At 42.6% G+C, this 27067-nt stretch overlaps 3 protein-coding genes across 5 annotated transcripts; 1 reads left to right on the forward strand and 2 right to left on the reverse strand.

Moving 5' to 3' along the window:
- Positions 1-18: 18 nt before the first annotated feature.
- Positions 19-5232, reverse strand: tepsin (TEPSIN adaptor related protein complex 4 accessory protein). 2 transcript variants are annotated; one of them, XM_071463295.1, is made up of 13 exons: positions 5115-5232; positions 4701-4773; positions 4166-4257; positions 3940-4033; positions 3767-3834; positions 3592-3673; positions 2935-3006; positions 2652-2840; positions 2322-2508; positions 1929-2042; positions 1730-1808; positions 1502-1636; positions 19-1411 (listed from the first exon to the last, which is right to left on the reverse strand). In XM_071463295.1, the coding sequence occupies exons 1-13, from the start codon at positions 5151-5153 to the stop codon at positions 749-751; spliced, it is 1887 nt and encodes a 628-aa protein (XP_071319396.1). In that variant the 5' UTR covers positions 5154-5232; the 3' UTR covers positions 19-748. The 2 variants fall into 2 exon arrangements, with proteins under 2 accessions (XP_071319396.1, XP_071319395.1); XM_071463294.1 differs by having other exon boundaries at positions 2652-2843.
- A 114-nt stretch (positions 5233-5346) lies between these two features.
- ndufaf8 (NADH:ubiquinone oxidoreductase complex assembly factor 8) lies at positions 5347-6602 on the forward strand. Its single transcript, XM_071463315.1, has 3 exons — positions 5347-5634; positions 6033-6143; positions 6232-6602. The coding sequence occupies exons 1-3, from the start codon at positions 5554-5556 to the stop codon at positions 6250-6252; spliced, it is 213 nt and encodes a 70-aa protein (XP_071319416.1). The 5' UTR covers positions 5347-5553; the 3' UTR covers positions 6253-6602.
- Positions 6603-6605: 3 nt separating this feature from the next.
- slc38a10 (solute carrier family 38 member 10) lies at positions 6606-26859 on the reverse strand. 2 transcript variants are annotated; one of them, XM_071463287.1, is made up of 18 exons: positions 26650-26859; positions 26170-26449; positions 23971-24088; positions 23539-23584; positions 23183-23276; positions 22797-22940; positions 19588-19712; positions 16129-16231; positions 15527-15709; positions 14725-14836; positions 13397-13503; positions 13143-13296; positions 11381-11551; positions 10866-11303; positions 10679-10765; positions 9618-9638; positions 9049-9189; positions 6606-8964 (listed from the first exon to the last, which is right to left on the reverse strand). In XM_071463287.1, the coding sequence occupies exons 2-18, from the start codon at positions 26257-26259 to the stop codon at positions 7718-7720; spliced, it is 3381 nt and encodes a 1126-aa protein (XP_071319388.1). In that variant the 5' UTR covers positions 26260-26449; positions 26650-26859; the 3' UTR covers positions 6606-7717. The 2 variants fall into 2 exon arrangements, with proteins under 2 accessions (XP_071319388.1, XP_071319389.1); XM_071463288.1 differs by lacking the exons at positions 9618-9638; positions 19588-19712 and adding an exon at positions 20478-20602 and having other exon boundaries at positions 26650-26858.
- Positions 26860-27067: the final 208 nt, after the last annotated feature.

Genomic DNA, 27067 nt, shown 5'->3' on the forward strand with positions numbered 1-27067 from the left:
TAACAATGGTGAGTTAGATAAGATAATCAGCTTTTTATTTGGTGACATGAGTGACTGTTGCACTATGTTGATGGCAGATGTTTCATCAAACAATTCCAAACATTTGTTATGCACACAGACTATCTCAGTAATTAATTTCCCCATTAGCTCTCCACACGTTAGCTTTTTAATCATAGACATGCACTCTACAACCATTCTCGTGGGTATGTTTGAGTCAATACAGGGTAGACATAATAAATAATTTAGTAAACTAACACTCATAACATTAACACTGATATTATAGCTTAGTACCAAAAAATATGGAAGACAACTCTCCTTTGTAGTTTTTTTTTTTTTTTCGTTCATAAGAAAAGCAACTGTAGTGCAAATTACAAATCAAGGGATTCTCCCTCAGAGGTTCAGGGCGTGCTGCAGAGGCGTAAAAGTTGTTACCTAAAAGAAATCCTGAGATAAAGCAACCAGCAGTTATAACCTGTAATTCAAGACAACCATACTTGTGAAATACTTTTGAGAAATTCAACCGTAGTCGAGGACCACAGTCAGGAGTCCTGAATCTCTTTAGTACGGCTTCCACGGAGGCACCACACAGATATGAACACACAACCCAATCATAATGGCAAACCTTCTGTCTATACAGTAAAACCTTACAGGTCTGATCTTGGTTTATAAAATTAAATAGATTTTCTAAAAGGATACATATGATGACATCATTGGTTCAAGTGGAACAGTTCCAGCTGTAAAACATTGGTCAAAATTTGAGAAATGAGAAGGCCGATACCGGTTGGCTGCTGTCAGAAGGAGCGTTCTCACTGGTTTCACAGGTGCCAGGGGGAGCTGAATGCACTGGATTGTCAGAGTTATGCACAGCTGGATTCTCTTCTAAGTCGTCATCCATTGTGTCCGTTTCTGTCTGGGATGTTTCTCTTTCCCTGTCACACAACGGTCTCCCCTTGGTCACCAGCTCCATACCACTGAACAGAGACAATCTGCCCAGACAGGGCTGTTCACTCTGGGGCTCAGAGGGAGGAGGGGAACCTCTGTTTCTGATAAGTTCTGGATCTTCAACAGCCAGTGTAACCTCAGCAGTCCTGACTGGCTCTGGTTGAACGGGAGCATGTTTCACCTCATCATCATCATCATCATTCATCAGCTCCCCTGAAGAGTCTCTCTGGGCCAAGGCCAGACTAGAAGGGGAAGGTGTGTGATTTGGTAGTTGGGTGACACCTAAGGGTGAAGTGTCGGGTTGATAATGGCTGAGATTCGTGCTGTCAGCCGATTGGCTTCGTAATAAAGGGTCTGAGTATGTAGATGTGGGAGGCTGATTAGTTGTTGCCTGGTGGCTATTGTTAGATGTATCCTGCCTGGGAGTGTTCAAAGGTCCACCCATCAGAGCCTCAAATTGTCGCAAGATCTGTGAGGAGGAGATAAGAAGAAAAAGTGTTCTCTAGTTCTGTCCTGACAGTCTTCACCACGTGTAGTTTTTTTTCTCTGTTTCTCTTACCTTGGTGGCTTTGTTTGCCACAGGTCCTGGGGGCCCCTCACTCAGCTGGCGAAGCCTTCTTTGTGTAGCTCCAAACATTTGTTCGAGAGAAAGCAGGTCAGAGGTCATGAGGCAGGCGACAGCACAAAGTGCCCGCTGCAAGTTTGGAGGAAAACAAGATTTGTACATTAGGATTTCACAATATCATAAAGAAAACCTGGGTTATCAGTGAAGCCTATTCATTGTTACCATCTTGACAGTGTTTGAGGGATCCTGAAGCTTGCTTGACAGCAACTCCACCACCACCTCACAGTTAAGAATGGAGCACCTGACCGATTAGGAAAAAAACACAAATGATGTCACTTATTTAAAAGGCAAAGACAACAGAGAAATAAACGAATAAAAGAATTCATCCCAAACGGTGGCGTCTGATTTTAGATGCACTGACTCTTTGATGAAGTGCTGACTCTCCTCTCTGGACAGGAAAACTCTGGAGCCTTCAGTCAGTCTGCTGATCAGCGCCATCTCCTGGCCACAGTCCCCCAACTGCAGAGCTTCAACCCTGGAGATCAGATAGTGGACGACAGAGACATGACAATAAACGTGGAAAATTTGAGAATATGTGCGTTATTTTATACTAACACTGTACAGAAAAAACATTCAGTTAGTTGTTCAAGAAAAGTGACAATACTGGTAAAAAGCTATTGTAGTCTGGCATAGGAAAACTGCACTGGCACCCAAAGATAAATCCGCTGTCTATCAAATAACACTGTGTGATTTAGCTAAGAAAAAAAAAAAAAATCCCTTGGTACAGCTTCAACAGGCTGACACTGCCACTGACCGTTCTGATAGGTCCCCACTGCTCTCTCTACTGGCCCCCGATTGGCTCCCAGTACCGGCCGACTTGCTGCCCACAGAGGCTCTGCTGTTGGCTGCGATGTCCTGAGAAGAGTTGTGAGAGGAGCTGTTGCCGCTGTCGGTCTCTTCCCAACCGCCTCCTACCTGACCCGGGCACCACTGGGTCACTGCTGTGGTCCAGACACACGATTTTAAGTGGAAGTCTGAATGCTGCAGTGTGACCTTGTCGGCGACTCATACACTGTGTTTGTGACATACTGTAAATATTAGATATTGAAGCATTATATTCATCCATCCACCAACAGTGTCTGACCTTTTGGTCTGCGAGCGGGCAGGTTATAGGCACACGCTGGCACGGCCACCTCAATGGGTGCAGACGGCGCCACGACGGCCCTGTAATGGTTGTCATGGAGACGGATGCCCTGGTGTTCAGTTGGCGGAAGGACAGCACTGGCTACTACCTCTGCAGCTTTCTGGATCTTATCCAATATTGAGTCACTGCCTGCTGGGGGGCACAGGTACAGACAGAAGCTTGATTTCATTTGTGTGCAGTGTGTGTGTGTGTGTGTGTGTGTGTGTGTGTGTGCATCACTCACCTGTCCCCTGCTTCCCTGGACTGTATCCAAAGCCCTGCATTCCTGACCTGTGGGAAGTTGCTGAGCCCATACCTGGACAGAAAGACACGAAAGACCTATTGTGCCATGACAAAATACAATGAGTATTATATGTAACTGATTAAAGACGTCTCTATGATTCATACATAGCCACTCATGCTCCTCTAATATATGTTCATTACATGGTAACCGAGTTCACATCTATCAGTGGCCAGAAGACGCGTAATATTGTTACATATGACAACAGGAATGGGTTCCAAAATCTCTAATTAAATTTACAGTCTCTGAAATGATATAACAGCTGCACAGGTGTTTTCTCTTGTTGTGCCTAACTGGCCCTCTTCTCTGGACATCACATAATTTCCTGTACAGCTGTATCCAACTATCTAATCTCTATCGAATTAGCCAGAATAAGTGAAAACACCTGTGAGTGTGTGCAGGAACTTTAAGTTATTGGCAGGTTTTGTGATATAAACTTAACCTAAATTGTTTTTTAAAGCTATTCTAGTGCATTCACATTGAAAACAAATTTAATGCTGGTTTTGGATTCCATAAAATGATATATAATGCTACACAATGATGCGATTTATTGATTAATTACATCATCGTATAGATTACTGTTCTGTATTTATTGCTCACCCATTGTTGGGGGGGCGAGGTTGAGTGGGGAGATGCCGGTTTTGATGGAAATTGTATCCGTGAAAAGCAACCTGGCCACTTCCTGCAAACAGAAAAAGTCTAAAATTGAGTGTGTTTTCTTCCTAGCTGACACATATGAGATCGACATGATGTTGAAATACAACCTGTGTCTCACCTGTGCTGTATTCCTCACTTTCTGGTATAACGCTGTGCCATGAATGGGATCAGGTGGACCACTATAAACTTGGAGAGTAAAAATGCCCAGCAGCAAACAAAGTGAATATTCAGGCAACGGAGCAGCCACAGAATGCTGAGAGTTAAATGGAGCTAAAAGCACCAATGTCTGACCTGATGCTTGCTGGATGAAGGTGGAGTTCCTCCTAAGTTCTGTGAGGAAATGGTTTGAACCATGGCCGCAGAGGTGGACAAAGATCTTTAGCACCTGAAAGGCCAGAAGCGGGAATGTAACTTTGAGTTACTTAAAGGAAAATGACAAACATGAACGGATCGTGGCCACAGCTCCATATCGAAGTATCAGTTTACAGACAGAAACTTGATAATACACTGGTCTCACCTTGAGTTTGACATGACAGGACTCGACTTGCAACCTCTCCAAAAGGTACTCCAACAAACACTGACCACAACCTGAAGACTCATGGGAAATTTCTAGTGTGATGGTTAAGGATATTACCATAGCGTAAACAGTGCATCTGATCTTGGCAATACATTTCAATCCACTTATTTTAACCAAACAGGTGCAGTTAGTTTAGTTAGTTTGAGTTGAACTGCCATTCTCCACTTGGGAGCTCTACAAAGCTATACATGAAAAAGGAAGATGTGTCACTGAGCTTTGCTATGTGACATATAATTGAGGAAGGGATTTCAACCCTTTAAACAGTAGTCTTTACAGTACTACCCTTTAACTTTCTCTTAAGTGTTTTGGTAGATTATAGACGATGTCAGGATCCATTCAGCAGCTGTCAGCTACAGCATTTGATTTGCATGTGTGGTCTGGACCACATGTCGCATTTACACCGCCTTCAGTGGTGACAGAGGCCAGCAGGGGCTGGGCTGCTGGCTAAACCACAATAGAAGCTGCCAAAGGATACTTCCAATCTCTTGGAAAAGGTAGCCGGGGCAGGGGTTTTCATCATCTGCTGTGGCTTTCATCAGAGTGGGCACCTTAAATTGGTAGAAGAGATAATGAACTAATGACGTCTAGATCACACATGTTGTGTCAGTTTTTATTTTCCATAACATTCGTACAGCTCACAAACCAATGCTGCAAGGCTCTGTTCAGATTTAAAACTTTGACGAAGCAGCCTGGCATATCCAGTGAAACATGACAAGCTGTTATTACCAAATGTATTTCTTCATGTTGTTAGCTAGCAGGCTAATAGCAAGCTAAAGATGGCACAACTTAACGGATTTAAACAGACACGTTAACGCTCCGTGCTACTCAACCTGCCCCTTTCAGCTGTTAATTATCTTCTCAAGGAGCACCCACTGTAAATAGCACTTACTTTCTGAAGAAAAGCTAGTCGTTCCATAAATGTTGCCATGATTTAGCAGTCCTGGCTGCGGGTTACTCATCTTCCTCCTGAGGCTACGAGGGGAAGGCGGGGCTCGACGTGACAGCTAGCCAATCACGGAAAAGCAAGTAGTAATCCTAAAGTCTATTGGCGTTCTGGTGACGCCCACTTTGATTGGCAGGAAGATGAGCGAATCACGTCACCGAATATTCTGCCGGACGTTTCCTTGATCACAGGGGTCAACAATATGGCGCTGTCTATAGAGTACAGGAGTCTCTCATCTGCTCGTTGTGATGTATTTTCCAAGTTTGACATTAACTTTGACAAACTGTGAAGCGGCGTCGGTTTCGGGATTATCGGCTCCTTCGTATCGTGCTTTTCAGTTGACTTAAAACACCTTCAGGACCTCAGTGAACTCCGGAAAAGCACCATGTCTGGGTCAAACGTGTGGACTCGCAGCCGAGAGAAATTAAGACTCTTCCCCGAGCTTTTTGCACAGTGTACGGGAGAGGTGAGCATCGACGCAGAGGAGCGGGGGCATCTTAGCATCTTAGCACTTTAAACTCACAAATAATGAACTATGCACTAAAATTCAGCCCAGCCAGCTTCTTTACTCCTCAAACATATCAGGGAACCTACAAGGTGGCTCCACTTGTTTGTGTAACTCTAAACTATCATTTGTTACTATATTTTTGGCGAGGTGTTTTGCTTTGTGTGAATGGGCTCAGTTTTTCTGTCATTGCACAATACAGGATTGCACAATGAAATTCCGTTACCCCGCTATGATATACAAATAAACATTGTATATGAAGTCACTCACTGTTCTGGATAGGTCAGGGGTCAATCAGGGGACCTTTACCTATCTCACTTTGATTTCCTTTGTCTAACGTCAACTCCTGTGTTATTCAGGCAGCAGCATATGGGAAGTGTGTGGCGGCTACCACAACAGGCAGACAGGAGTTGCAGAAGGACCTGTGTGCCAAGGAATTTGAAGCACTGAAGACTTGTTTTACAAACGCAGTAAGTGGCAAAGACAGTAATCCTCCTACTGGTTTAATGTAGAGGTGATTGGTGGCCATCATTAAAAGCCATTATTTTTTAATTACAGGCAAAGAAAAGAGCCAAATAAATGGAAACCACCCTGGTTGTGATGTAAGAGCGGATGCAGACAAGCAACCTCAAAACTGACCGTTTGGTGCTGTGGCAGAAGACGAAGAAGTTCTGAGTGGCTTGTGATGCTGAAAGTAACCTGGGATTGCTGAACTGAATGTGTATCATGGGTTGAAAAATCAACTGACACTTTTTATAATCACATATTGTTGAAATGGAAATTGCACAAAGCCTTGTATTTTTCAGTAGTACTGCCACTATCTAGAATGTGCAAGCTCCATTTAACTATTATTTATTTTACTATCTACTAATGTAGAGATGTAAATAAAAACTGCTGATATCATCTGTTGTTTGAGCAAAAGAGCAACAGCCTTGGTTGTACTATGTCTTTTATTTATTCTTATCACCAAAATGTACAGAAATACAATGCACATAGAAAAATAGTCAGAAAAATAGCCTCTTGTACAAAGCTAAGTCCAACATGAGTTGAAGTGCTAATGGATGGAGACATTTTCTGAAAAACTGGATTACTAAGAAACACTACAAACATAATCCAGATTTCCTGAACACAATATACATATTTTATATATTAAAATTACTGTAATGTTTACAGTAAGGGGGGACTTGTGCAAGAAAACACATTGAAAAACTGCCACATTTTGTTTTGATAAACCATCACTGCTGCAGCATATGGATTAGAAGGCACTAATAAATCAACAATAGAATAGATATTGAAGAAGGAATGATCATTAACTACAGTCGTGGATCCAGATGGTCTGGATTAAGCTGCTTCATGGTCCACAGTTTATCAAACAGTAAGGCCACACTGTACACCTCGCAGCTCCAGCATGAGGTTCAATTCAGTGACTTTCATTTAAAAGTCTAATGAAACCACTTATGAAAGGGCCTGAATCTAAATCACATCCAATATGTTGTAAATGTAGGTTCAAAGAGTCCCTAAACATTGACCATAATTAAACATGACAGATTTACAGAATTTACATCTCAGAGAAAAACATAAACACACAAACTGACCAGAACTTTTACCAAAACTCAACACAACAAAGCACAAACATAGCTCGTACAGAAAGGCAGAGTCCACATAAAGGTGAATAAAAAATACATTAATTAAAGTGACTCACATACAAACAGTTTTTTTTGCCCTGTCAAACACTCCTTATAATTGTATTTGCATAGATTTATTTACATTTCAAAAATAACTTCCTCAAAATTTTCTGCCACAAGACAAAAATAAGTTAATATTTACATACACTTTGCTCTTTAATAAAGACTTTGGGTTATTTCCAGAGTACACAGTATCAAGAAAGAGAAAATAAATGTTCCTCTTTGTCCGTGAAGGCAAGAATGTAAGGCAACAATATCATGGTCCACAGTATCAGGAGGTCCTGCAGGTGTACAATGTGTGTGAACTTGCTGTCTGTCCACTAAATGAGACAGCATGAGTGTGTGTCTGATGTCTGTTATTACGCTCCCTCATCCTCTGAGGCCTGTTTAATCTGCCGTGAATGCACCATTGCTCCGGCCAGTAGCTGCTCCTCCAGGGCTGCGTGCAGGTTTGAGCCCCCCAGCTCCAGCAGGGGCTCCAGCCCAGGCACTCCCCTGGACGCCCCGGTCTCCTCTGGGGGCCCTCCAGCCTCTTTAGGTCCCAGTGCCCTGCGTCTCCGCCTTAGATCCATCCCCCCCTGGTCCCTGACCTTCTCGTGGGAGCCCTGGGGGTGAGCGTCAGCTTTGACAGCCTGGTTTTCCACACCTTCTCTGGGGTCTGCCTGAGCAGCAACTTTCTCTTTGAGGTCTCGTCCTCCGTTCTTCAAAGCTTCGCCGGCTTCTCTCTCAACCCCCTGTGCAGCTTTATGAGCCTCTATAGCTCTCTCCATTTGGGCCAGCCTCTCCCGAGCCTCCTGTGCCTCCTTTTCTTTCCTCGCTCTCTCAAGTATTTCATTGTCTGCTTTCTGCATCTCCTGCTGGAATCTCTCTTCTGCAGCTTTCTGCTGTGCCAGTTTCTCTCTTTCTGCTCTCTCTCTCTCCAAGTCCTGTTCTCTGGCCAGCTTTTCCTTTCTCTCCCTCTCTAGTCGTTCTTTTTCCACCCTTGCCTGCACTTCTCTGTCTATCCTCTCCCGCTCCAGCTCCTTCTCTTTGGCCAGCTTTGCCTGTCTCTCCTTCTCTAGCCGCTCTTTTTCTAACCTTGCCTGCACTTCTTTCTCTATCCTCTCTCTCTCTAAGTCCTGCTCTCTGGGCTTTTCCTCCCTCTCATGTTGTTCTTTTTCTAGTATTGCCTGAACCTCTTTCTCTATCTGTTGTTTAACAATTATCTCGTTTCCCTTATCTAGGCTTCTTTGTTCATCTTTTAGTTGAGCTACCTGATCATTTGGAGGCACAGGCTGGTGGTCATCAGGTCTTTTCTTTCCCAGTGGTACTCCCCTCGCCCCCAGCCCATTCTCTTTATGAACATCCTCCTTGTAAGCAGCTGGAACAGCTCCTTTAGGTGCCCCGGCCTCAGCAACCCTATCCCCTGCCTGAGCTTGATTCTGGGGCACACCTTGGGGGACAACCACTCCACCCTGTGGAGCTCCAGCTTCAGCTCCAGCTTCAGCTGCCTTGTTGGGCTGCTTCAGGTCTGAGGCCAGTCCAGAGTCTTTGGGCTTCGGTGCTCCACCTTCCATCCCCTCCAAGTGCTCCTGGACGCCTTTCTCTGCCTCACCTTCAGCACCACCTTTAAGATATAAACCTTTAAGATATCTACACTCCATGTCTTGTGTGGGAACCAATATCAGGAAAAAATAATGTGTATACTCACCAGCAGGCTGTTTCTGGTGGATCTCCTTGTGTTGCTCTTCTATGACAGCCAGTAGTTTTTCCTGCTGGTCTAGAAGTCTCTTCTGTTGCTCTTGTTGCTCCTTAATCACCTGCAGCAGCACTGCGTGGTCGAGCTGACCCTCTATATGGAGACAGAAACATTGAATTAAAACAAGTCTCAAACTGCTCTGGGAAATATGCATTGGTTAGGCATCTGTAAGAAGCTCAGTTAGGCTGATGTAGGGCCAAGCTCTAAGTAAGAGAGGAAGGGAAATAGACAATAATCCACTATTAATGGATTAATTCAAACACAACTGTAGATCGTAGCCTTAAACATGAACTGGAATGGGAAGTAATGGGCAGCTGTAGACACACACAAACTATGTTAGAGGGTGAGGTGAGTGGGAGGATTCTACACAGGAGCATTATTAAAAAAAAAAAAAACTTATAATATGGGCTGTATGAGTATGTAAATATCTATTAATGGATAAATGGCCCACTGACTAAATAACAGAAAATTTGAATGACAGGCCGAAGTAAACAGAAGAAAAGGCAAGAGGGACTTCATACCTGCAACCAACTTTTTTATCACTGTGATAGGAGTCCAGCAGAGCAAGAATAAAAAAAAGGGATAAAGATGGAGAAGGAGAGAGAGAGAGAGAGAGAGAGAGAGAGAGAGAGAGGGCAAAAGTAAACAACAGAAAAAGAGTCAACAACAGCCAAAAAAAGACTGGTAAAAGTGTCAAGCCAGGAAGTAAAAGAAAGACATGTCTCCTGTGTTTTACTCCACGTGTACCTTCAAAAATAGGCACAGTAAGCAGGAACAGATTACAAGATGAGATTACATAAGATAAAACAAGCAAAGTGAGATGAGGAAAAGAGTGGCGGAGGCATAAACAGCATGCAGCAGACCATAGCAAACCTCCTTGAAGTCTATTACAATGCTGCCTGAATTAGCCAATTAATTGGAAAAGAATCCACCAACCTAACCTCCATCAATCAGATATAATATCATCATAAAAAATTATTTTATGATTAAGTGTTGCAACTTATTCTTTTGTGGACCCTCTCACAACCTGCCACTACTTCTTGGATTTCAATTTCTACATCTTCAAGAGTAACTTTATAGTGAAACTACGTCAGGGTACAGTTCACACAATAACAGAGATGTATTAGTGATGCTGTCATTTTTTCCTCACTTAGGGCTACACAGGAAACAGTCATGTGCTCAGCCTTACTGTCAAAGGGCCACTGTATTTCATAAGCTATAAACACTGCCCCCACAAAGCTGCAGCTGCACTGCATTCTAGTCCGTGGAGGCAACTGTTGGTGGAGAGAGTGGCATCCCCACCCTCTACTGCATGATTTCTCTTTTTTTTGCTGTATGACAGTTGAATGCTGGTACAAAATGTATGCCAACTCTAAGTAAGCTTGATGCAGTAATATTTCAAATAACCTCACATCCAATCAAAACAGAAATTTAAAAAATGGAAAAATGTATCACCAAATAACCACAGTTGATTTTCAAATTTGTATTTGTCTAATTTTCCAAAGAATTCACTGAAAGCAAGTGACTCAAGATTATTAACTCAGGTCTAATCCCCCTTGATTTGAAGGTTTTCTGTTCTTACCGTCCATCTTTTCGTCTGCTGTGTCTTTGCTGTCTGCAGCTGGAGCCTCATCTGCAGCAGGACGATGCTCTCCTTCAGGAAGTTGAGCTGAACAATCACCAAATATCACATGGTCAATATTGCATTTTTCTACATCTTTCTGTCCCTCCAGTTGCCTTCGTCTACAAGGACAGTGACAAATACTCACGTTTCTCTGCAGCATCTGGAGCTTTGCCCACTTTATCGACCACCACAGCCTGATTGGCTACTGGGACTGCATTCCCTGCCAGAGGATCTTTCACAGGCTCGAGCTTCTCCACTTCCTTTAGCGGGGGAACATCCTGCTTTTTGCCTGCTTCCCCTGCCTGGTTCTCCTGCACCTCATTGGACAGAACTTCACCTCCACCCAAATCCACTACCTCTTTCCCCACAGCCTCAGCAGCCTTTGGGTTCTCTTCAACCTTTTTGTCTTTTTTGTCATCTACCTTCGCAGCTTGACCCAAAACATGCTCTCCCTCTCTTTTGGGTTCTTCCTCCCCTCCATCAACCTTTTGTTTCTCGTCCTTCTTTCTTGTGTCTACCTTGACCTCATCATGAGGGATGGGTGGTTCATGGCGATGGGCCTCTGCCTCTGGCACCGCAACACCTGGGCAAACAGACAAAATATCAAAATCTCTACACACTTGTCCGGTGAAGATTCCAGCTTTGGTTCAGTTTTCTTACCAGCATCCGGACGGTCCAACTGCACTTCTTCCCCCTTCTTCCTCTCAGGTACTTCCACTGGTCCTTTAATCTGGGGGGGCTCAGCTTCGTCCGTCTCCACAGGCTGCACCACCGCCACAGCTGGGAGGTCAGGCTTTTCTATTTCCGCTGGCTTCTTGTTTGGAGGACCGTCTGCATGCGGACACACAAAAACACAATCTATTACAAACCAGACTGCTGCTACGGCGTCAGAGAATCACCTCTATGAAAATAAGTCTTTTAATAATAGATTTACAGAGAGAGTTTTCACACCAGGATATTTTTTACTCCTGTTTAGTACCATTCCTCGAAGGCTTTCTTCTTTTTCTTTTTGCTTTGCTTTGCTTTTCTCACATAGACAATTAGTCTGAAAAATATGAGACACATTACTGCGACTAAATTAAGAAGCCATAAATGTGACATCTCATTCATTCCAGTATTTTTCTTCTCTGAGAAAGGTAAAATTACTGTATTTTACTGCATTATATTTACCACTAACTCTGTACTAATGTACTCTTTTATTTTCTTACAGAGTGGTATTTATTGTCCACATTAACTGCTTGCATTAAAATAAATTAACAACTAGGAATATCTCACGTGGACTGTACACACTGAGACACTGTACACACTGTGATCGATTATGTACTGCTTATTTCTGATGAGTAGATCCACCAGGTGGCAGCAAATACTGACAACGACAAGGCAGATGCAGTTGCTGCAGCATAATAAATGAGCGAGAGAGAGAGAGGGAGAAGCAGGGGAAAAGGGAGATGAGTTAAAATTGAAACTGACAGGAAATGGGTGTGCAGGTCAGACCACACGTTTTTCACATGGAGCAAAGATGAGAAGAAAGAATGCAGAGAAATCAAAAAAAGAGTTCAGACAAATCAGAAGAATCACAAAGATGGAGGTAGACAGAGTTTGACTGGTGTAAGTGAACAGGTTAGAGAACCATGAGGTAAAGGAAAGGAAGTGAAACTGTTTCTGTGTCTTGTTTTACCCTAAAACTGAAATGATATCTTACTGACTTCCTTTACATCTCATCTCCATTTGTTTCGTCTGTACCCCTCTACCCTCCCCAAACCCATATCAACCCCTTTACACAGCCAGAGCTCGCAGGCATTTTATAGCTGCCACAGGAGATATGGGGGGAGATGAGGGCTGTAGACAATGTATTTTGGGGGGAGGGCGGTGGCAGGCGAAATGAACAGAGGTAGAGGAGAGGGGAGAAATTGCTGGAGTTTGAAGGGCATCACTCTCGCTCCATCAATGTCAAGCACTCAGTGCTGCTCTCAGATATTATCAAGAGGTTATCTCCTCACCCTGCCTGCCTGCCTGCCTGCCTGCCTGTCCGTCCGTCTATCAGTCACTCTGTGTCTCCATCTTTTCTTCTCACAGAGATGAAAGAAACCCTTTCTTTTGCTGTGGCTTTGTGCTTTTGTTTTAGTTTCACTCGCCCTTTGTTATTGGCTCATATTCTCTTTATGTTGCTGTTTTAGGGCGCTGCATTCAGTCCACGACTTTGAAAATAAAACAAAAAATAAACATGTCTCTTGTGCCGCTGGTGCCTTTTGCATGAAATAATTACATGCAGCACTGCTGTCCAATTTCAGACGCTGCAGACAACCCTGGCTCCAGCCCGTTGAGGTAAATGTTTCCATGGCTCATTAGTAAACCACTTTCATCTACAGTCTGTCAAGTAGATAAGTGATTGCCAGCCATTAGCGCATGTCATGATCTTTACCGTGCAGTTCACGGGGGTCTGGTAGCAGCAGGTTGTTCTTGTCGGGCGCTGCAGGAGAAGGGGCTTGGACTCTGGTGCCAGGGCTCCTTGCCGAAATTGAGAGAGTGGTAAAGGTGCTTATCAGCAAGATGCCCAGACCCACCCAAAGCACCAGCTACAGGAAAGAGAAGAAGCACAAAATGACAGACACAGTGAATTGAGTTACATTTTCAATCACAAAATGACTGGAGAAGTGCAAATTCTGACTGTGTTACCTGAGCAATCATGCCATTCTTCTGGATCTTCCTGTAGATGAGAGCAGGGCAGATGAAGCAGATGAGGCTGCCCATGGTGGCTCCAGTCAGACCCAGAATGGTTTCCACTAAAGACAGAAAAGGGAAAGAAAAGCACAGAAATTATCTTGTGGTCCTCTGGAGCAGTGATTCCCAACCGGAGCCAGGGGGATATTCTGCACTTGTAAGGATATATGTGCAGATGATAAATAAACAGTTGAAATGATGACCAACAAAGAATGGATAAACAGGTGAGATAGTTGAAAGTCATGGATAAAAAGTCAAACTAATTAGCTCAAAGTAATGGTTAAATGGTTTAAAGATGCAGCTTCTGTTACTCCAAGCTTATCTGATTGGAACATGGGGGTATGTCAAATTAAGAAACTTGGGAGCCACTGCTGTAGAGCCCACAGACAAAACATTAGCACCAACGCTGCCAAGAGGATTGTGTTCCATCTCTCTTCTGCCAAATAACTTTTTTCCCCAGATCTATGCTTCTAATCGCTACCTCCATTCATACCTGCCTCTGCCATTCATAAACCAGCACCTGCCCAGACACATGCAAGCTCCCCATCCATGGCACCCTGCTCCTGGCAGCAGCGAGCCCTGGCCCCACCCCTGTCTCTGTAGACCAGGCCGGCTGGGCGTCGGGCCCGGAAACCCATCGTTCATCCAGAGGACGGACACCATATTGTCTCCCTCAGATTTAGTGTCCATTCTCTCCAGGGTCCTTACCTCCCTTCTCCTCAGTCTATTAGTCTGATTAGACACACAAAGAGCCATCCAATCCCACTCTGTGTGTATGTGTGTGTCTGTGTGTGTGTGTCTACCCATGTTTAACAAACAGCCACCATAGAAAAGTATGAATAAAACATAAACTAATGCTAACCTTTACATCTCCACCATTTTGGAGCCGTTTGTGAGAGGGACGGAAAGACTCTAAGAACCTGACAGAGAGAGCGTATTGGTGTGTACCAGATTTTGTGAGTGTGTGTTTAAGTGTGTGTGAGAGAGAGGGAGTCTGGGAGAATAATAGCCCTATCTTCCCGTCTGCCCGTCTAAAAGGGGATAAAAGTTAGGGCACTGATTTAAGGACTGTGTTAGAGTGTGACAGTCACTGACTCGTAAAGTCACATTCACACATGTCGTAAAACTCCCCAGCTACTCCGCCCACATAAAGGAACACATGCACCTTAAAGACCTCCAGCCAATAAGCTGCACACATATGAACACACATACAAGTTTAATTCATTCAATCCACGCCTGATTGTTTTCTCACACACACACGCACGCACACACACACAATGTACCGTTGGGAATGAGAATGCCTCCCAGCATGGTGCCAAACACTATGCAGAGGGTGATCATCTTGAAGCGCAGAGGAGGCATGTATCCCCCGGCAGCAAACGTCCCATCCTTCTGCTGTAAGACAGAAACAGAGGAATGAGCAAGAGAAATGATGGTAAGACAACAACACTTTTGTCTCTTGGTGACACACACACCACACAGCTTGTACTACTCTGTGTTCCTGCTACATTCACTCATGCACTGTCCACGCTCCCCGTCTGATTTCCACCAAAAACTCAAACTAGACTTCCTATGGTGCAGTTCTGAACACAAATGACGCAACACCCCCCAAAAAACTATCAACACTGTATATGCTAGAAATTCTTCTAAATGACATAAGAAATAGTACATGTCACAGGAGTTTAACAAGCCAGATGTGTTTATGTGCTTGCGCTCACATCTGGATATGATAAAAATTGAATAGACATCACAGTTAAAAACCACAGCAAGTGTCTTCAGCAGGCTGTGTTTACATGGAGCAACACATTTCTCTCTGTCTGTCAAACTGCACTACAGAGAGGATATGAGTGCCTGCTACTTCCACGGTCATGAGTTAAAGTGGAAAATGAAACGATTCAAATTAAATCATATAAAGGAGGCATTCCTATTAATACAGACACTTTGTATCCAAATTGTTATCTCTCTACTATTAACAATATTTACATAAAAAAAGACATCAAGGCAGAGTCAGAGAGAGATTTTCCTGGTGTCCTGCTGGTTTGGCACACCCTGTACAGGAAGTGTGCGAGCAGTATTTGAGCTCACCTGCTGCTCAAAAAGCATGGTGTTGATGGCCTGGCGGCAGGGTAAGATCATCATTGGGAACCCGACAGCCACAGACATCATAAAGCCCACGCGGATCATTTCCGTCACCAGGTTGGAGGGGAAGTTCATCAGCACGTTGCCTGCAATGTTTTCTGTGAAGCTGACGTAGCCAAAGAACCCCACCTGGTTTAGACAGCGGGTGGAGGGAACCAAATACAAGGTTAGGAGGCAGGAAGAAATGAATGTGTCAGAGAAGGAGTTTTTTTTTTTTTTTTTTTTAACTTGGATAAAGTTCCTCATGCATAAGACATCAGCTGTGTTGTCTGATGGAAATGTCACCTTTCAAGACTTTTTAAATGCCAGTTCCAAGGAACAAAAGACCAATTCTAATCACACATACAAATTTAAGAATAGCTGAAGAATAGAAAGAGAAAGAAGAAGAAATAAGAAAGTGTGAAACTTTTTAGGCGGTGATTAAAAGGTGACTGAAAAAACATCAGGGCAGGCAGACCATCTAATAACACAAAACACAAGGTTTCCGTGCAACAGCACTGACAGAGACAAATGTGACTGGTGTGAATGGCGGTGTCATTTCCACTCACAGTGATGTAGAAGATGGTGACTACGTTGAGGGCAGAGGTGAAGATGGTGCTCATGCGTTTGACGGACGGCTCGTCCAGGCTGTCGTAGGTCGGCAGCACCTGCCTGTGAGAGACAAGCAGCCCAAAAAAAACCAAATAAAAAAAAAACACGCTCTATATGCCGCATTAAAACATCACCACACTGGTACTGTTGCTGTGCATTCATGTGTCGTCTGAATTACCAGACATACAACTTCTGTTACAGGCACTTAACCATCCAAAGTCTGGAAGGGGGCTGAGGAAAGTAGACCCATAGATGTTGCATGAATCAACAGAGTTGGGTTTTTTCTGTTCAAACAGCTGCTCAGTCATGGTCTACGTAGCTACTTGCTTAAAATCTGGTACTGGAAACTGCTCTATAGATTTTCTTTAATGAGCAGCCATATGGGGGCCCATTTATGCCACTCAGTAATCAAATGATGCGTCACTGTCTTCATGTCCTTCTCAGCATCCTACTCAGACAAGTGATTTCTTTTTGCTTTTTTAGCCCATTAGAGTTTTGTTGTTGTTTTGACAATGTAAGGTAGTCATCAGCAACACTAAACTAAAACCTCTATTGTTTACTAAATTTCTGGATTATGTCACTTCTAACACATGTAAATTAGCACTTACATGTTTAAAAGTCAAACAAGCTAATTAAAAAAGGGCTATAGCTTGCTTGATTATTATTTTGAGATAATAAAATGTCATAGTGGCTTAATTCTTCTGCTGCAGCTTGAGATGACACCAACCTACGAGTGATAACAAACACAGCAGCCAGTTGTGACCAATAACCAATGTTCTGTAATTACCTGCAAAACTGGGCCCCAAGACCCATACAGCCAGACATAATTTAGATACTATAAAGCACATCAACATACAAGTTGTGTGTCTGTATGTTCATCTGACACGCACATGAATGCAACAAGCAAGGATGTGGAATTTTATTTTTTATATTATGAATGCAATTCATTTAAAAAATCATGTTTTCACTTTGTTTTAATTACAGTCGTTTTTCAAAAGGGGCTGAAGTAGATGGAAATAATGACGTGGCAGTGGGGGGTGAGAGGTGTACCTGCCTGTGCATGTGTGTGTGACAGTAGTCAAGGTGGGCTGAGGTTGAACCTGTCTGTCTGTCTGTCTGTCTACCCAGGTGTCTCTCTCTGTCATTTTCTGTGTGCTATAAAAGAGGGTGGCAGTGTGAAGGGGACCACTGGCACATTAACCGGTGAATTTACAGGCTTTATATATAACAGTGAGTGCCTGGCAGGTTTTAGAGCATTATAAACTTTCCTGGCAGACTCTTTGTGCTCACCTCCTCTTTTCTCTTTCTCTCTCTCTCTCTCTCTTATATTTAAGTGGAAGGAAGAAACAGAGAGAAGCGCTGAGAAAGAGAGAGAAAGCAAGAAACCATAACTTTCTCTGCCTCTCGTTCTCTCTTTGCCCGTCTCTCTTTCACACACTCTGGTTTTATGAGCAAGCACTGTCCCGTGGTGCTATTGCTTGATGCTTGTTTAATCTGCAAACCAGTAAATCTCAGAGCCAAGGTTAAATAAAACGGCATATTGTAAGCGAGGAGCCAGAGCATCTAATGGTCACCCAATAGTCCTGACTCAGAGGCTAATGTGTTTTTATTTGCTTTAACACTGCCCTTTAAAAAGGGAGGAAATATGACGGAGAAGCTCTTTAAAGTGAGTGTGTGGAAATGTGTGTCTGTGTGTGTGTGTGTGTGTGTGTTGGGAGGGCTAGAGCGTGTGCCGAAGATAATATCATTAACTTGGAGTTGAAAGCATGCTGACAGTAGCATCACAGAGGGACATTTTCACCGCACATGTTTTTCTTATGTCCCTCTATTATGAGCTAACTGCTCCTCGCAATTCAAACACGCAGCCAAAAAACAACAGGGCCAGCTCCCATCCCGTCATAATGGTGATGTTAAGTAATGTTTTAACTGAAAGTAAACACATTTCATGAATGTAATAAAAATCCAATGTGCTGAGAGCTGTTTAATCAGCCTGTGAATACATCAGTGTGTGTCTGTAAGATGGCGGCAGTCCAATGTGTTGATTAGTGGTTTGGCTTAAGCTGCCTGCCGCCTGACGGAGCGCTTGCCTCGCTCGGCCTGACCACAGGCCAAGAAATCACCCTGCCAAATATCACTCAGCACCACTAGTGGGAACCAACACACAAAACACACAAGCACACACTTTCTTCTTCTTCTTCCTAACACGCGCACACCTCACTTGCTAATGAACACGCCCGCAATGCCATAATGTTATGTTGGCTTTGTGCGATTACATTGATTAAAGTCTCAATTCGGTCTCAAGCCTACAGTCACCCGCTCCTGCCACTTACCTCACTCATTCTCACACAAACAAACCCATATACAACCACCCCCACCCAAACATCTGGCCCCTAATGACCTCACCATAACACTCCCTGCATCCTTCCCCAGCACTGCATTCAAATCTGAGACGAGACTTTGTACATGCAGACCCCATTAGATTTTTGTGTGTTACCCACAACCTGCTCAACTCACTGCAATCCCAGAGCAAGCACTACAGTGCAGAGGGCAGGACAAAAGGGGCAGAGACAGAGCATGCAGATGGGTGAAAAATGGAGAAGTAAATGAATATGGTGACTCAAAGAAGCTGTGAGGAGTGACATGTAGCAGTGTGATCTCTGCCATCACTGTGGGGAAAGTTACTGGAATAGAAAGATTGGCATGAAAACCCTCTCACTATCTGGGAAAATTAAAAATCTCAAAGTAAAAATTAACAAATCTTAATGTTTCAAAATAGAAAAGTTGATCGGAAATTTCTTTCTTAGACAAAACTTTTGGGAACTTTTGGATTATTTTTCTTGCAGAAACAAATGTTTCTTGCAAGTTTGTGAGACTCTTAAAAATGAACTTAACAACTAAACGACAGTGTCAATGCCAAATTGAGTTTTATTCCCATCACACCAGATAAATAAAAAGAGCAGTGGCATGAACAAAAAGCCGTTTGAAGTCCCAGGTTAATTGTAGAGAGGTCAGACCGAGTGGTGGAGTAGAAACAGATGAGCTGACTGTGAAAAGCACATTAGCAAAATAAGCAGCCTCCCTTTGCAACTAGACACCTCTAACAAACCACTAATCTGTGAGTCTCTGTACATAACAAACTCACCCCAAACCCTCCACTGTGGCTTAAAGGAACGATTTAAATATACATGCACTAATTGTGACATGTGCTCAGTTTGTACATGCAGAAATGTAAGATTCAATTTATTGTGTTGCCGAGTGGAAAAGTCCACATTTCAGGATTTACCCGGCACATAATTTTAGGACTACTGTCATTCTGAGTCAATGAGTTTTCGACTTGAGATTTCTTTATTGTCTTATTTCTACATTAGTTTCATTACACGGTCCTGTGCAGGTGGAGGGGCGGGAGGAGTACTTACGACTGACAGGCGAAGGCCATCCCACAGATGGGGAGACAGCGAAACACGCCCTCCCAGCGCACCACATAGACCTGCCCTAGCCACCAGCCGCTGAGCAGCCCATGTTTGAACGAAGACAGCACCATCTGAGGGGAAGGAGGGGGGGAGGGGGAGGGGGTTACAGCCCGAACCAAATGAAGACAAGAGGAGGGAGAGCACGAGGAAGAGGAAGGGGGGCTGCACCCATGCTGACGGCTCACAGACAGATAATGAAAGTAATGAATGAGGAGAGAAAACCAGAAGAAAATGAAGAGAAGGAAAGAGACATGACAGGAAACCCCACACTGAACAAAAAACCTGTCACAGCTGAAAAAGTTGAGTAATGAACGTGATGAGTAACAGTGCCATTGCAAATTTGATTTAAAAAAAAAAAAAAGGCATTTAGGGAAAAACTACCCCACAGGTTTTCGATCAGCATGCGTTTCCTTCGTCTTGCTCCGTTTGTTACCTGATAAAGTCCCACAGGACACCAGAACACTCCATAACCCTCCAGCCTTCCATACCCAGACCCAGGCTGCTCATCCTGGGTTTGGGGCAGTGGTGTGAGCTCAGCAAAGACTTAACTTCCACTTCTGCCTTATTACTACTGCCACCAAAAACGCGCGCGCGCGCACACACACACACACACACACAGGCACACTCAGAGCTGAAATGGCTCAGACCAAACCAATTAAAAAAGGTGAAAAATGGGGACGACTGAGAAGAGTGGGTGGAAGGTTCAGGTAGGTGGGAGGGGGGTTTAAGGAGCATAAGAGTTGCGAGGAACACATCGGGCTTCCTTAACTCATCACCCCCCCCCCACCGCCCTTACGGTGGTGTTATTTTGGGGGTGGTTTCTGTGGTTTACTTACGGGTGACAGCAGAAGGTTGTGGCGATAATGGGCAGGCACTGAATGACGCCCTTGAAGCGCCACAGGTGAACCCGCTCCACCCAGGAGCCCGAGATAATGCCGTAGCGGAGAGACGACAACACTATCTACAGCACCAGCAGCAGAAACAGCAGCAGGACAGAGGGGAGCAAACAAAGGGTGTAGAAGTGGAGAGGAGGTAGTAAAGGGGAGTGAGGAGGAACAGGAGGACACGAGGGAAACAGAGGAGGAGAAAGAAGTAAAGTAGTGCAGAAGGGAAAAGGAGAGAGACGAAAGGTAGGATGAAAGAAGGGAGGGAAGGAGATACGTCACTGTTAGAGGGTTAGGGGTCTGGAGTGGGCCGGGCTGGGCCGGGCCTGGATCTAAAGCCAGACACACACCACACCACTGCTCCGGGTTATCGCCATGCTAAGGAACTAGAAGTCACATGACACAGAGAAACTGTAAACAACAGTTTGAAGGCTGTGGAAGCAGCACTACAGCACAACAGAGCCACACACACAAACGGTGTGTGTGCACATTTAAAGAGTAAACAAGCTGAACCACATGGGGCAGAAAAGTGCTGCTGGACTGGACTCTGGATTTAAGCTTTTAAGTAACTCGCACCTCCGACCACACTCCAACCTAAATCTGTAGGCTGTGAGGGAACGTTTTCATTTGAGTATCTTTGAAAAATGGACTGTGGGTTCTACAAGCTGTAACCTTGAAGCCTGTAAGCTGATGACAATTTTCTGACATTGTATAGACAATATGGTTACATCTATTAACATTTTTTAAATTAAGATATTAATAAATAATAAGAAAACACTATAACTTCATTGTTTTCAACTTGCAAACAATACAAGGTTATCTGCAAAACAATGTGCACGGAGGGGGAAAAAAATGTTGTAAATGTGTTCAAAACAGTTTCATATTAAACTGTCTGCAATTTAGACATCACTGATTATGGTGTAGCCAGAAGTGCAACACGATTCAAATGTTTGATGTTGTGGCTGCATCTTTCTTTTAAAGAGTTGAGGCAGGGCAACACAGCTAAACATGAAGTCTTCTTTGTATTTTTTCCAGTTCCTGAATAATCCAAATCCAAAAATTATGAATTAAATTATTAAGGCTAGTGTTAACCTCAGGAATATTTCTGAAGCCAGCTGCCATAGTGGTGTTACTAATGCATTCTGATTAGCTGGGGCAGAAATGTATATATACACTTGGGAGTGTTGTGCTGACTTAGGATAAGAGAATAAAACTAATTCTTTCTAAAGAAAATAATCACAAGCACTATGTCAAATTCATTTGATATATAACCGCATCTCAAATGAATGGACCAGAAAACATAAGTCTAAAAGAAGTCTAAAATATATAAAAATGCATTTGACACTTTTACATTTGATGTAGTTTAATAATAAATGAGCAACTATGGAAAGATAATTCCCTAAAGTTGCAAAGGTTTGTGACCATTTACTTTGCATTTACAGAGCTTAAAATGTCCCTACGGGCCAATTTTCAAGTGGTGTCTCCTTCCCAGGGGAAAGGCTTTGTTTCAGGATATAAAGAGCTGTGCAGCAATTGTTTTCTGCCTGATGTGATTTAGTGTGGATCTGCTCTTTAAAAAAAAAAGAGGAGCAAGACAATATTGTGTTGATAAGGAAGACAAACAGTACAACGGAGCAAATTAGAAGGAATTAACACAAACAAAATTACATTCATCCAAACAATATTCACAAAATCAAACAAGTCTCAGTTTAAAACAGAAGGTAAGGCCAGTGAGGGATTCAGGTTATACATGAGACCTGTAACATTCATAAGTAACATAGTACATATGAATATTACAGTATTTGTCGAATGAATACACAAATATACAGCCTAATACTACATGGGCAGAAAACTATGTTAAAAAGTACATTGGCTGCACAATCAACTCCTGTAAACAACAAGGCAAAAAAATGAAAAATGCCATGGTAGATTTGTTTGGTCCAGATTTTAATCCACTATGTAGCATGACTGCATGACTATATTATTCCTGATGAATTTCCTCACTGCTATTCTAAAGCTTATATATAATCTTCAGCTGTAGTAGGATTCATTTAATCAAATGGCATCTTTCAGTATTGCAGATGTCAGGCTTTCTTTACACTTTGTAATACTGTAAACTGTGCACTGTGGTGTAGTGTATAGCTAACGTGATAGGTATTTAGCTCATGCATTGTGACTGTTAAGCCCTGTAAGCAAAGCCAAAGAGTTTCCACTGCAGTCTATTCAGATACACCGTGTAGAGTGCAGCTGTCTGTATGACGGCGCGCTCACCGTGAACATGAAGAGGGTGTAGAACATGAGAGCCATGGCGGAGAAGGACTGGATGGAGGACATCATGTTCCTCTGCAGACTCAATGGGAGCACGATGAACAGAGACACGGCGATCAGCAGCAGCACGCGAAAACTGCCAGTCACCTTTAGAGGACAGTATGACACGAAAATACAACACTGTTTCTCAAGAACTCACTGTTGGGCTTGACTCTACTTATTGTCTGCTTGTTACTTCAAACATTTGATAGTTTTTGTTTTTTTTTTAAGTATTTTGTTTAAGAAGAAGGCAGCAGAGAGCAAGGAGATGAAATATGTGATTTTATCAATCAGTGTTGCGAAATGCTCAAAGATTGTGATATAAATATATAAATGTGTTGATCTCAAACCTGTAAACCCAACAGCTGAGCGAAGAAATTTGAGCCCAAATCAGCAATGACAACATAGAAGGCAATACAGGTCCCCAACATCAACCCAATCATACTGCAGGGACAGAGGAGAGAAGACATAGAGACAAGTGGAATCTCAACTGTTATCAGTGTCAATGATTTTGGAAATAAATCAATTTCATATCACCTTCTCTGCTATGTTTACTTTCTAAATACAACTACTATTCTAAATGAAATGAAGCCATTCAAATGTCTCAATATTCAAAGCTCAACAACAATTACTTGCAGAAAATAAAGTCACCGTCTACACTTGAAGTACAGCATAATGTGTGTTGTGAATAAATAATGAGACTTGCCTGGTCTCTACCAGTGTTTTTCCTGGTTTCCCGTAAGCATGGAAGGCTGCAGAGAAGGGAATGATGTCAGTGTGAACAACATGAAGACAAACAGATGGCAGTGTCCGAAAATAGTTTGTTTTGATAATACCTGAGTTCAAACTATCATAACTATACTTATCTGGCATTACCAACACACTCACTGTGTTCCAAGAGCTTGAACTTAAAATCTGCAATCTGATCAATGTCACTGCTAACTACCCACTTCTTCCTCTACTCTAAACAAGCAAAACACATCACTTTCTTGCATGTGCTCCCAAAAACAGGGCAAAAAAAAAAGTGGCAAATAGAAACCCCCTGCAGATAAACTACTGTAACGTCAGTAATAAACACAAATCAGCAAATGTAACATTTAGTTACATCAAAATGTCAACTATTACAACTTAAACTCACCCAATCCAGCATAGGTTCTGCGTTTGGTGTTGCTGGCCGTGTGGACCAGGAACATGCAGGACTTGTGGGTCATCCAGGAACAGAAGAACAACAGTACGGTTCCCAGCACTATCCCACACTGTGAGAGCAGAGAGATAACATACGTCACACTGAGTTTCATAGATCTGTCCTGAAATGCCTGTCAAAATGGTATGTAAACTATCCTGACTCAAATTAGTCTTGAAAACTAATTACAACTCCGATCCACGGAGGAAACATATTTACTAGTTTTATGTGAAATATTTCTATGATAAGCATTTGATTGAAAACAGAAAGGTCCATGGACAGAAAAAGTCTGAGAAACATTAGACACACACTTGATGATCAAACAAAAGAATACACAATGTGTCCTTGTACAGGATGACCACAACATAAAATGTAGGAAAATTATCTAACTTTTATCCTGTAAGAGGCGTTAGGCAAATCAGTTTAATCTTTAACAGGGAGACAACAATTAACTTCCACTGAGTGTGTGATGAAACATGAACAGAGACCTGTGTGACAGAAGAAGAGCTCTGAATGATGAAGGCTATGCTAAATGTGGCTAATTTCCTCTGTCTTTCCACTTGATGGTGATTGGTGATGTGAGAGTCACTGAAATAAATTCCCCAAAGAATACACAAACAAGTCAAAAAGTGGCATTTATTGTTAAAAGTGAAAATTAAATCCCATAACAGCATCTCAATTAGTGAAGTAAGAGGCATAAAAATTAAACGGGTGGGAACGGAGTGGCGGCAGTAGAGGAGAAAGGATTTTTTTTTTCTCTTTTGCTCAGGGTAGTGTGGAGTAGTGGTCTTTTTTGTAACCTTTTTTTTTGCTCAATTGCTGTGTCATAACAATGAATAACTAATAATAATTATTATTATTACTATACGCTACCAATATAAATAGCTTTTCTTAAAATCTCTGTTGTGGTTCTTCAAATATTGGAGAAACTTTTAATACAAGGCGATGGCCCAATGAAAATATTAATTCTGTGGAGGATCTTACTTTTTGAAGTAAGTGAAACAGCCCTAATCTTCTTAAGTTCCTACTGAACTACCTCTGAATATAGCATGAGCACAGAACCTTCCTTTTTTGTTGTGTGGCCTTTCATCGAGGCCACACAACAAACACATCAAGGCAGTGATGCAGGAAGTAGGCTGAAATACCTCTCAGCAGTGACGTCACACTGTGATGATGCTCAATAATACTTCACTCTTTACTTTTTTAATAAGGAGGTCGGTGGGTAATGCCCTTCCCTGCTGTGTTTTACCAGTATATACCAAAACCTGTAAGAGAGCCTGTTTGAATGATGTAATGGGAAGAGCATAAAGATTCTTGGATTCAGTCTGCCAACAGACTGGGATGCTGTATATGTTCAACCAAACTACTATTGACCTTATGAGGAAGTTGCTAGACTGTAAAACAACATGAGGCCATAATTAAATGTTCTGCCAGTGCAAAGCTGAAGGTTAATAATGTTCAGTTTTTCTTGAAACTGTTTTAGACAGGTGTTGGTTTAACAGCTTCATGGTCATTTTTTGAGCTGCGATTTTTGATGCTGTTGATTTTAACATTTTTTTCCACCTCTTTTACACCAGTGAAGTTAAACTAAATATTATAAATACCTCTCTGTAAACCAAACACTTTAACCAAAACTACAACTAACTTGAACATTATTTTCGACAAACTATATCAAGCTGAAACATTTGCATTTGTGGTTCATGTGTGACAGTTTGTGTGTTCCTTTTTTAAGTTTTAGTGGTGATGTACTGAAGACCAAATCATGCCAAAGTTTTCAGAAATAAAGATATCTTATGTTTTTATAGCATATGTACGGCTCCCTGTGTTGCTTATTGTGTGATATTAATGGAATTAAATAAAAACAAATGTTAATACTGCAAGAACTGTTCCCCTGTGCCTCTACGATCTATTTTTGCATTTTGCAAATTGAAAAATGTTCAGTGGTGGAAAGTTACTACGAAATGCTTTTTTTAAATCAAGGACTGTAGTCTAAGGTGCCTGTGCTTATATTCTGGGCTTCTTTATTTGACTGTACTACATTTTAGAGGGAAATATGGCATTTTTTATTCCACCACAATTATTCCACCGCTAGTTACTTTTCAGATTTAGATTTTATATACAAAATATATGACCAATTTCTAAAATGTGACCCACCTGTTTGAAGCAGAAGGGCATGGTGAGCACACTCACTCCGACGATGCTGTTCACCACATTCATGATAAGACCCGAGTTGGACGCCGTCATTTTTGAGCCGTTTCCTGACTGCTCCTCCTCCGACAAGACAAGGCAAGACAAAACGAAACAGCCCGCAGACAGCAGCACACCGAGGGCTCACGGTGAAGTGTGGCCCTGTAGTCTCCGGTCCAAAGCGGGGACTCGGGCTAAATTCCGGGTGCGTTTCCCTGACTCCTCTGCCGATCAGTGACGTGGCGCTCTGGGCAAGAAGAGAGAAACAACCGAGTGTGACATTTGACACGCTTTAACCTTTCTTTGTTTTATAAAGCACCTACTAACCAAACACAAACACGAATACCCACATAAAATGTATTAAAATGAACACAAACTGACCATAAAGACTCAAGCTTTCAGCTAGCAAGCTAATTTAACCGTTAGTAATTTCACGAACTAACTCACCTTTAGCTGCGACTTCTGCGCCCTCCTCCTTCCTGCGCCGCTCTAGGTGATCATCGGTAATTTCGTGATATTGAACGATCATTTATCGCTGGAATAGCTCGTCTTCATGTGTGTATAAGCTACGGAAACTCGGTGTAAGACGATAATAACAAATCCAACCTGGCTGTTTTTTCTGAGCGCGTATCCAGGAAGTAAGGCTGGTAGTCGAGGAGGCGAGAGAAGACGACACAGTCCGCTGGGTTTAGTACTGTTCAAACACTTGGGCGCCCACTAGTGGTCACATGATTTTACTGCCATTGGATACGCTTCTGGTTAATCTTTTATTACTTTCTTCATTTAATAATATTTTCAAAATTTGCTTCTATGTCATTGCTTCCAAAAATACAAAAAAAAAAAAAAAAAAATATTTGCAAATTTT

The sequence above is a fragment of the Trachinotus anak genome, unplaced genomic scaffold, assembly GCF_046630095.1.
Source record: "Trachinotus anak isolate AG129_WGS33_773 ecotype Australia unplaced genomic scaffold, CSIRO_AGI_Tana_v1 ptg000025l, whole genome shotgun sequence".
Classification (NCBI taxonomy): domain Eukaryota; kingdom Metazoa; phylum Chordata; class Actinopteri; order Carangiformes; family Carangidae; genus Trachinotus; species Trachinotus anak.

Bases quoted from the DNA above. Each gene is read 5' to 3' on its own strand.
- tepsin (XM_071463294.1), bottom strand. From the start codon at position 5,153: ATGGCAACATTTATGGAACGACTAGCTTTTCTTCAGAAA. The intron at 2,844-2,934 runs GTGAGTGATGCA...TGTGCCCCCCAG, and splicing joins TCCAGGGAAGCAGGGGACAG to CAGGCAGTGACTCAATATTG. The intron at 1,809-1,928 runs GTCAGTGCATCT...CTAATCGGTCAG, and splicing joins AGTCAGCACTTCATCAAAGA to GTGCTCCATTCTTAACTGTG.
- ndufaf8 (XM_071463315.1), top strand. From the start codon at position 5,554: ATGTCTGGGTCAAACGTGTGGACTCGCAGCCGAGAGAAATTAAGACTC. The intron at 5,635-6,032 runs GTGAGCATCGAC...TGTGTTATTCAG, and splicing joins TTGCACAGTGTACGGGAGAG to GCAGCAGCATATGGGAAGTG. The intron at 6,144-6,231 runs GTAAGTGGCAAA...TTTTAATTACAG, and splicing joins AGACTTGTTTTACAAACGCA to GCAAAGAAAAGAGCCAAATA.
- slc38a10 (XM_071463287.1), bottom strand. From the start codon at position 26,259: ATGACGGCGTCCAACTCGGGTCTTATCATGAATGTGGTGAACAGCATC. The intron at 9,639-10,678 runs GTAAGAACAGAA...CTCCTATCACAG, and splicing joins AGCAGACGAAAAGATGGACG to TGATAAAAAAGTTGGTTGCA. The intron at 9,190-9,617 runs GTATGAAGTCCC...GTCTCCATATAG, and splicing joins GATAAAAAAGTTGGTTGCAG to AGGGTCAGCTCGACCACGCA.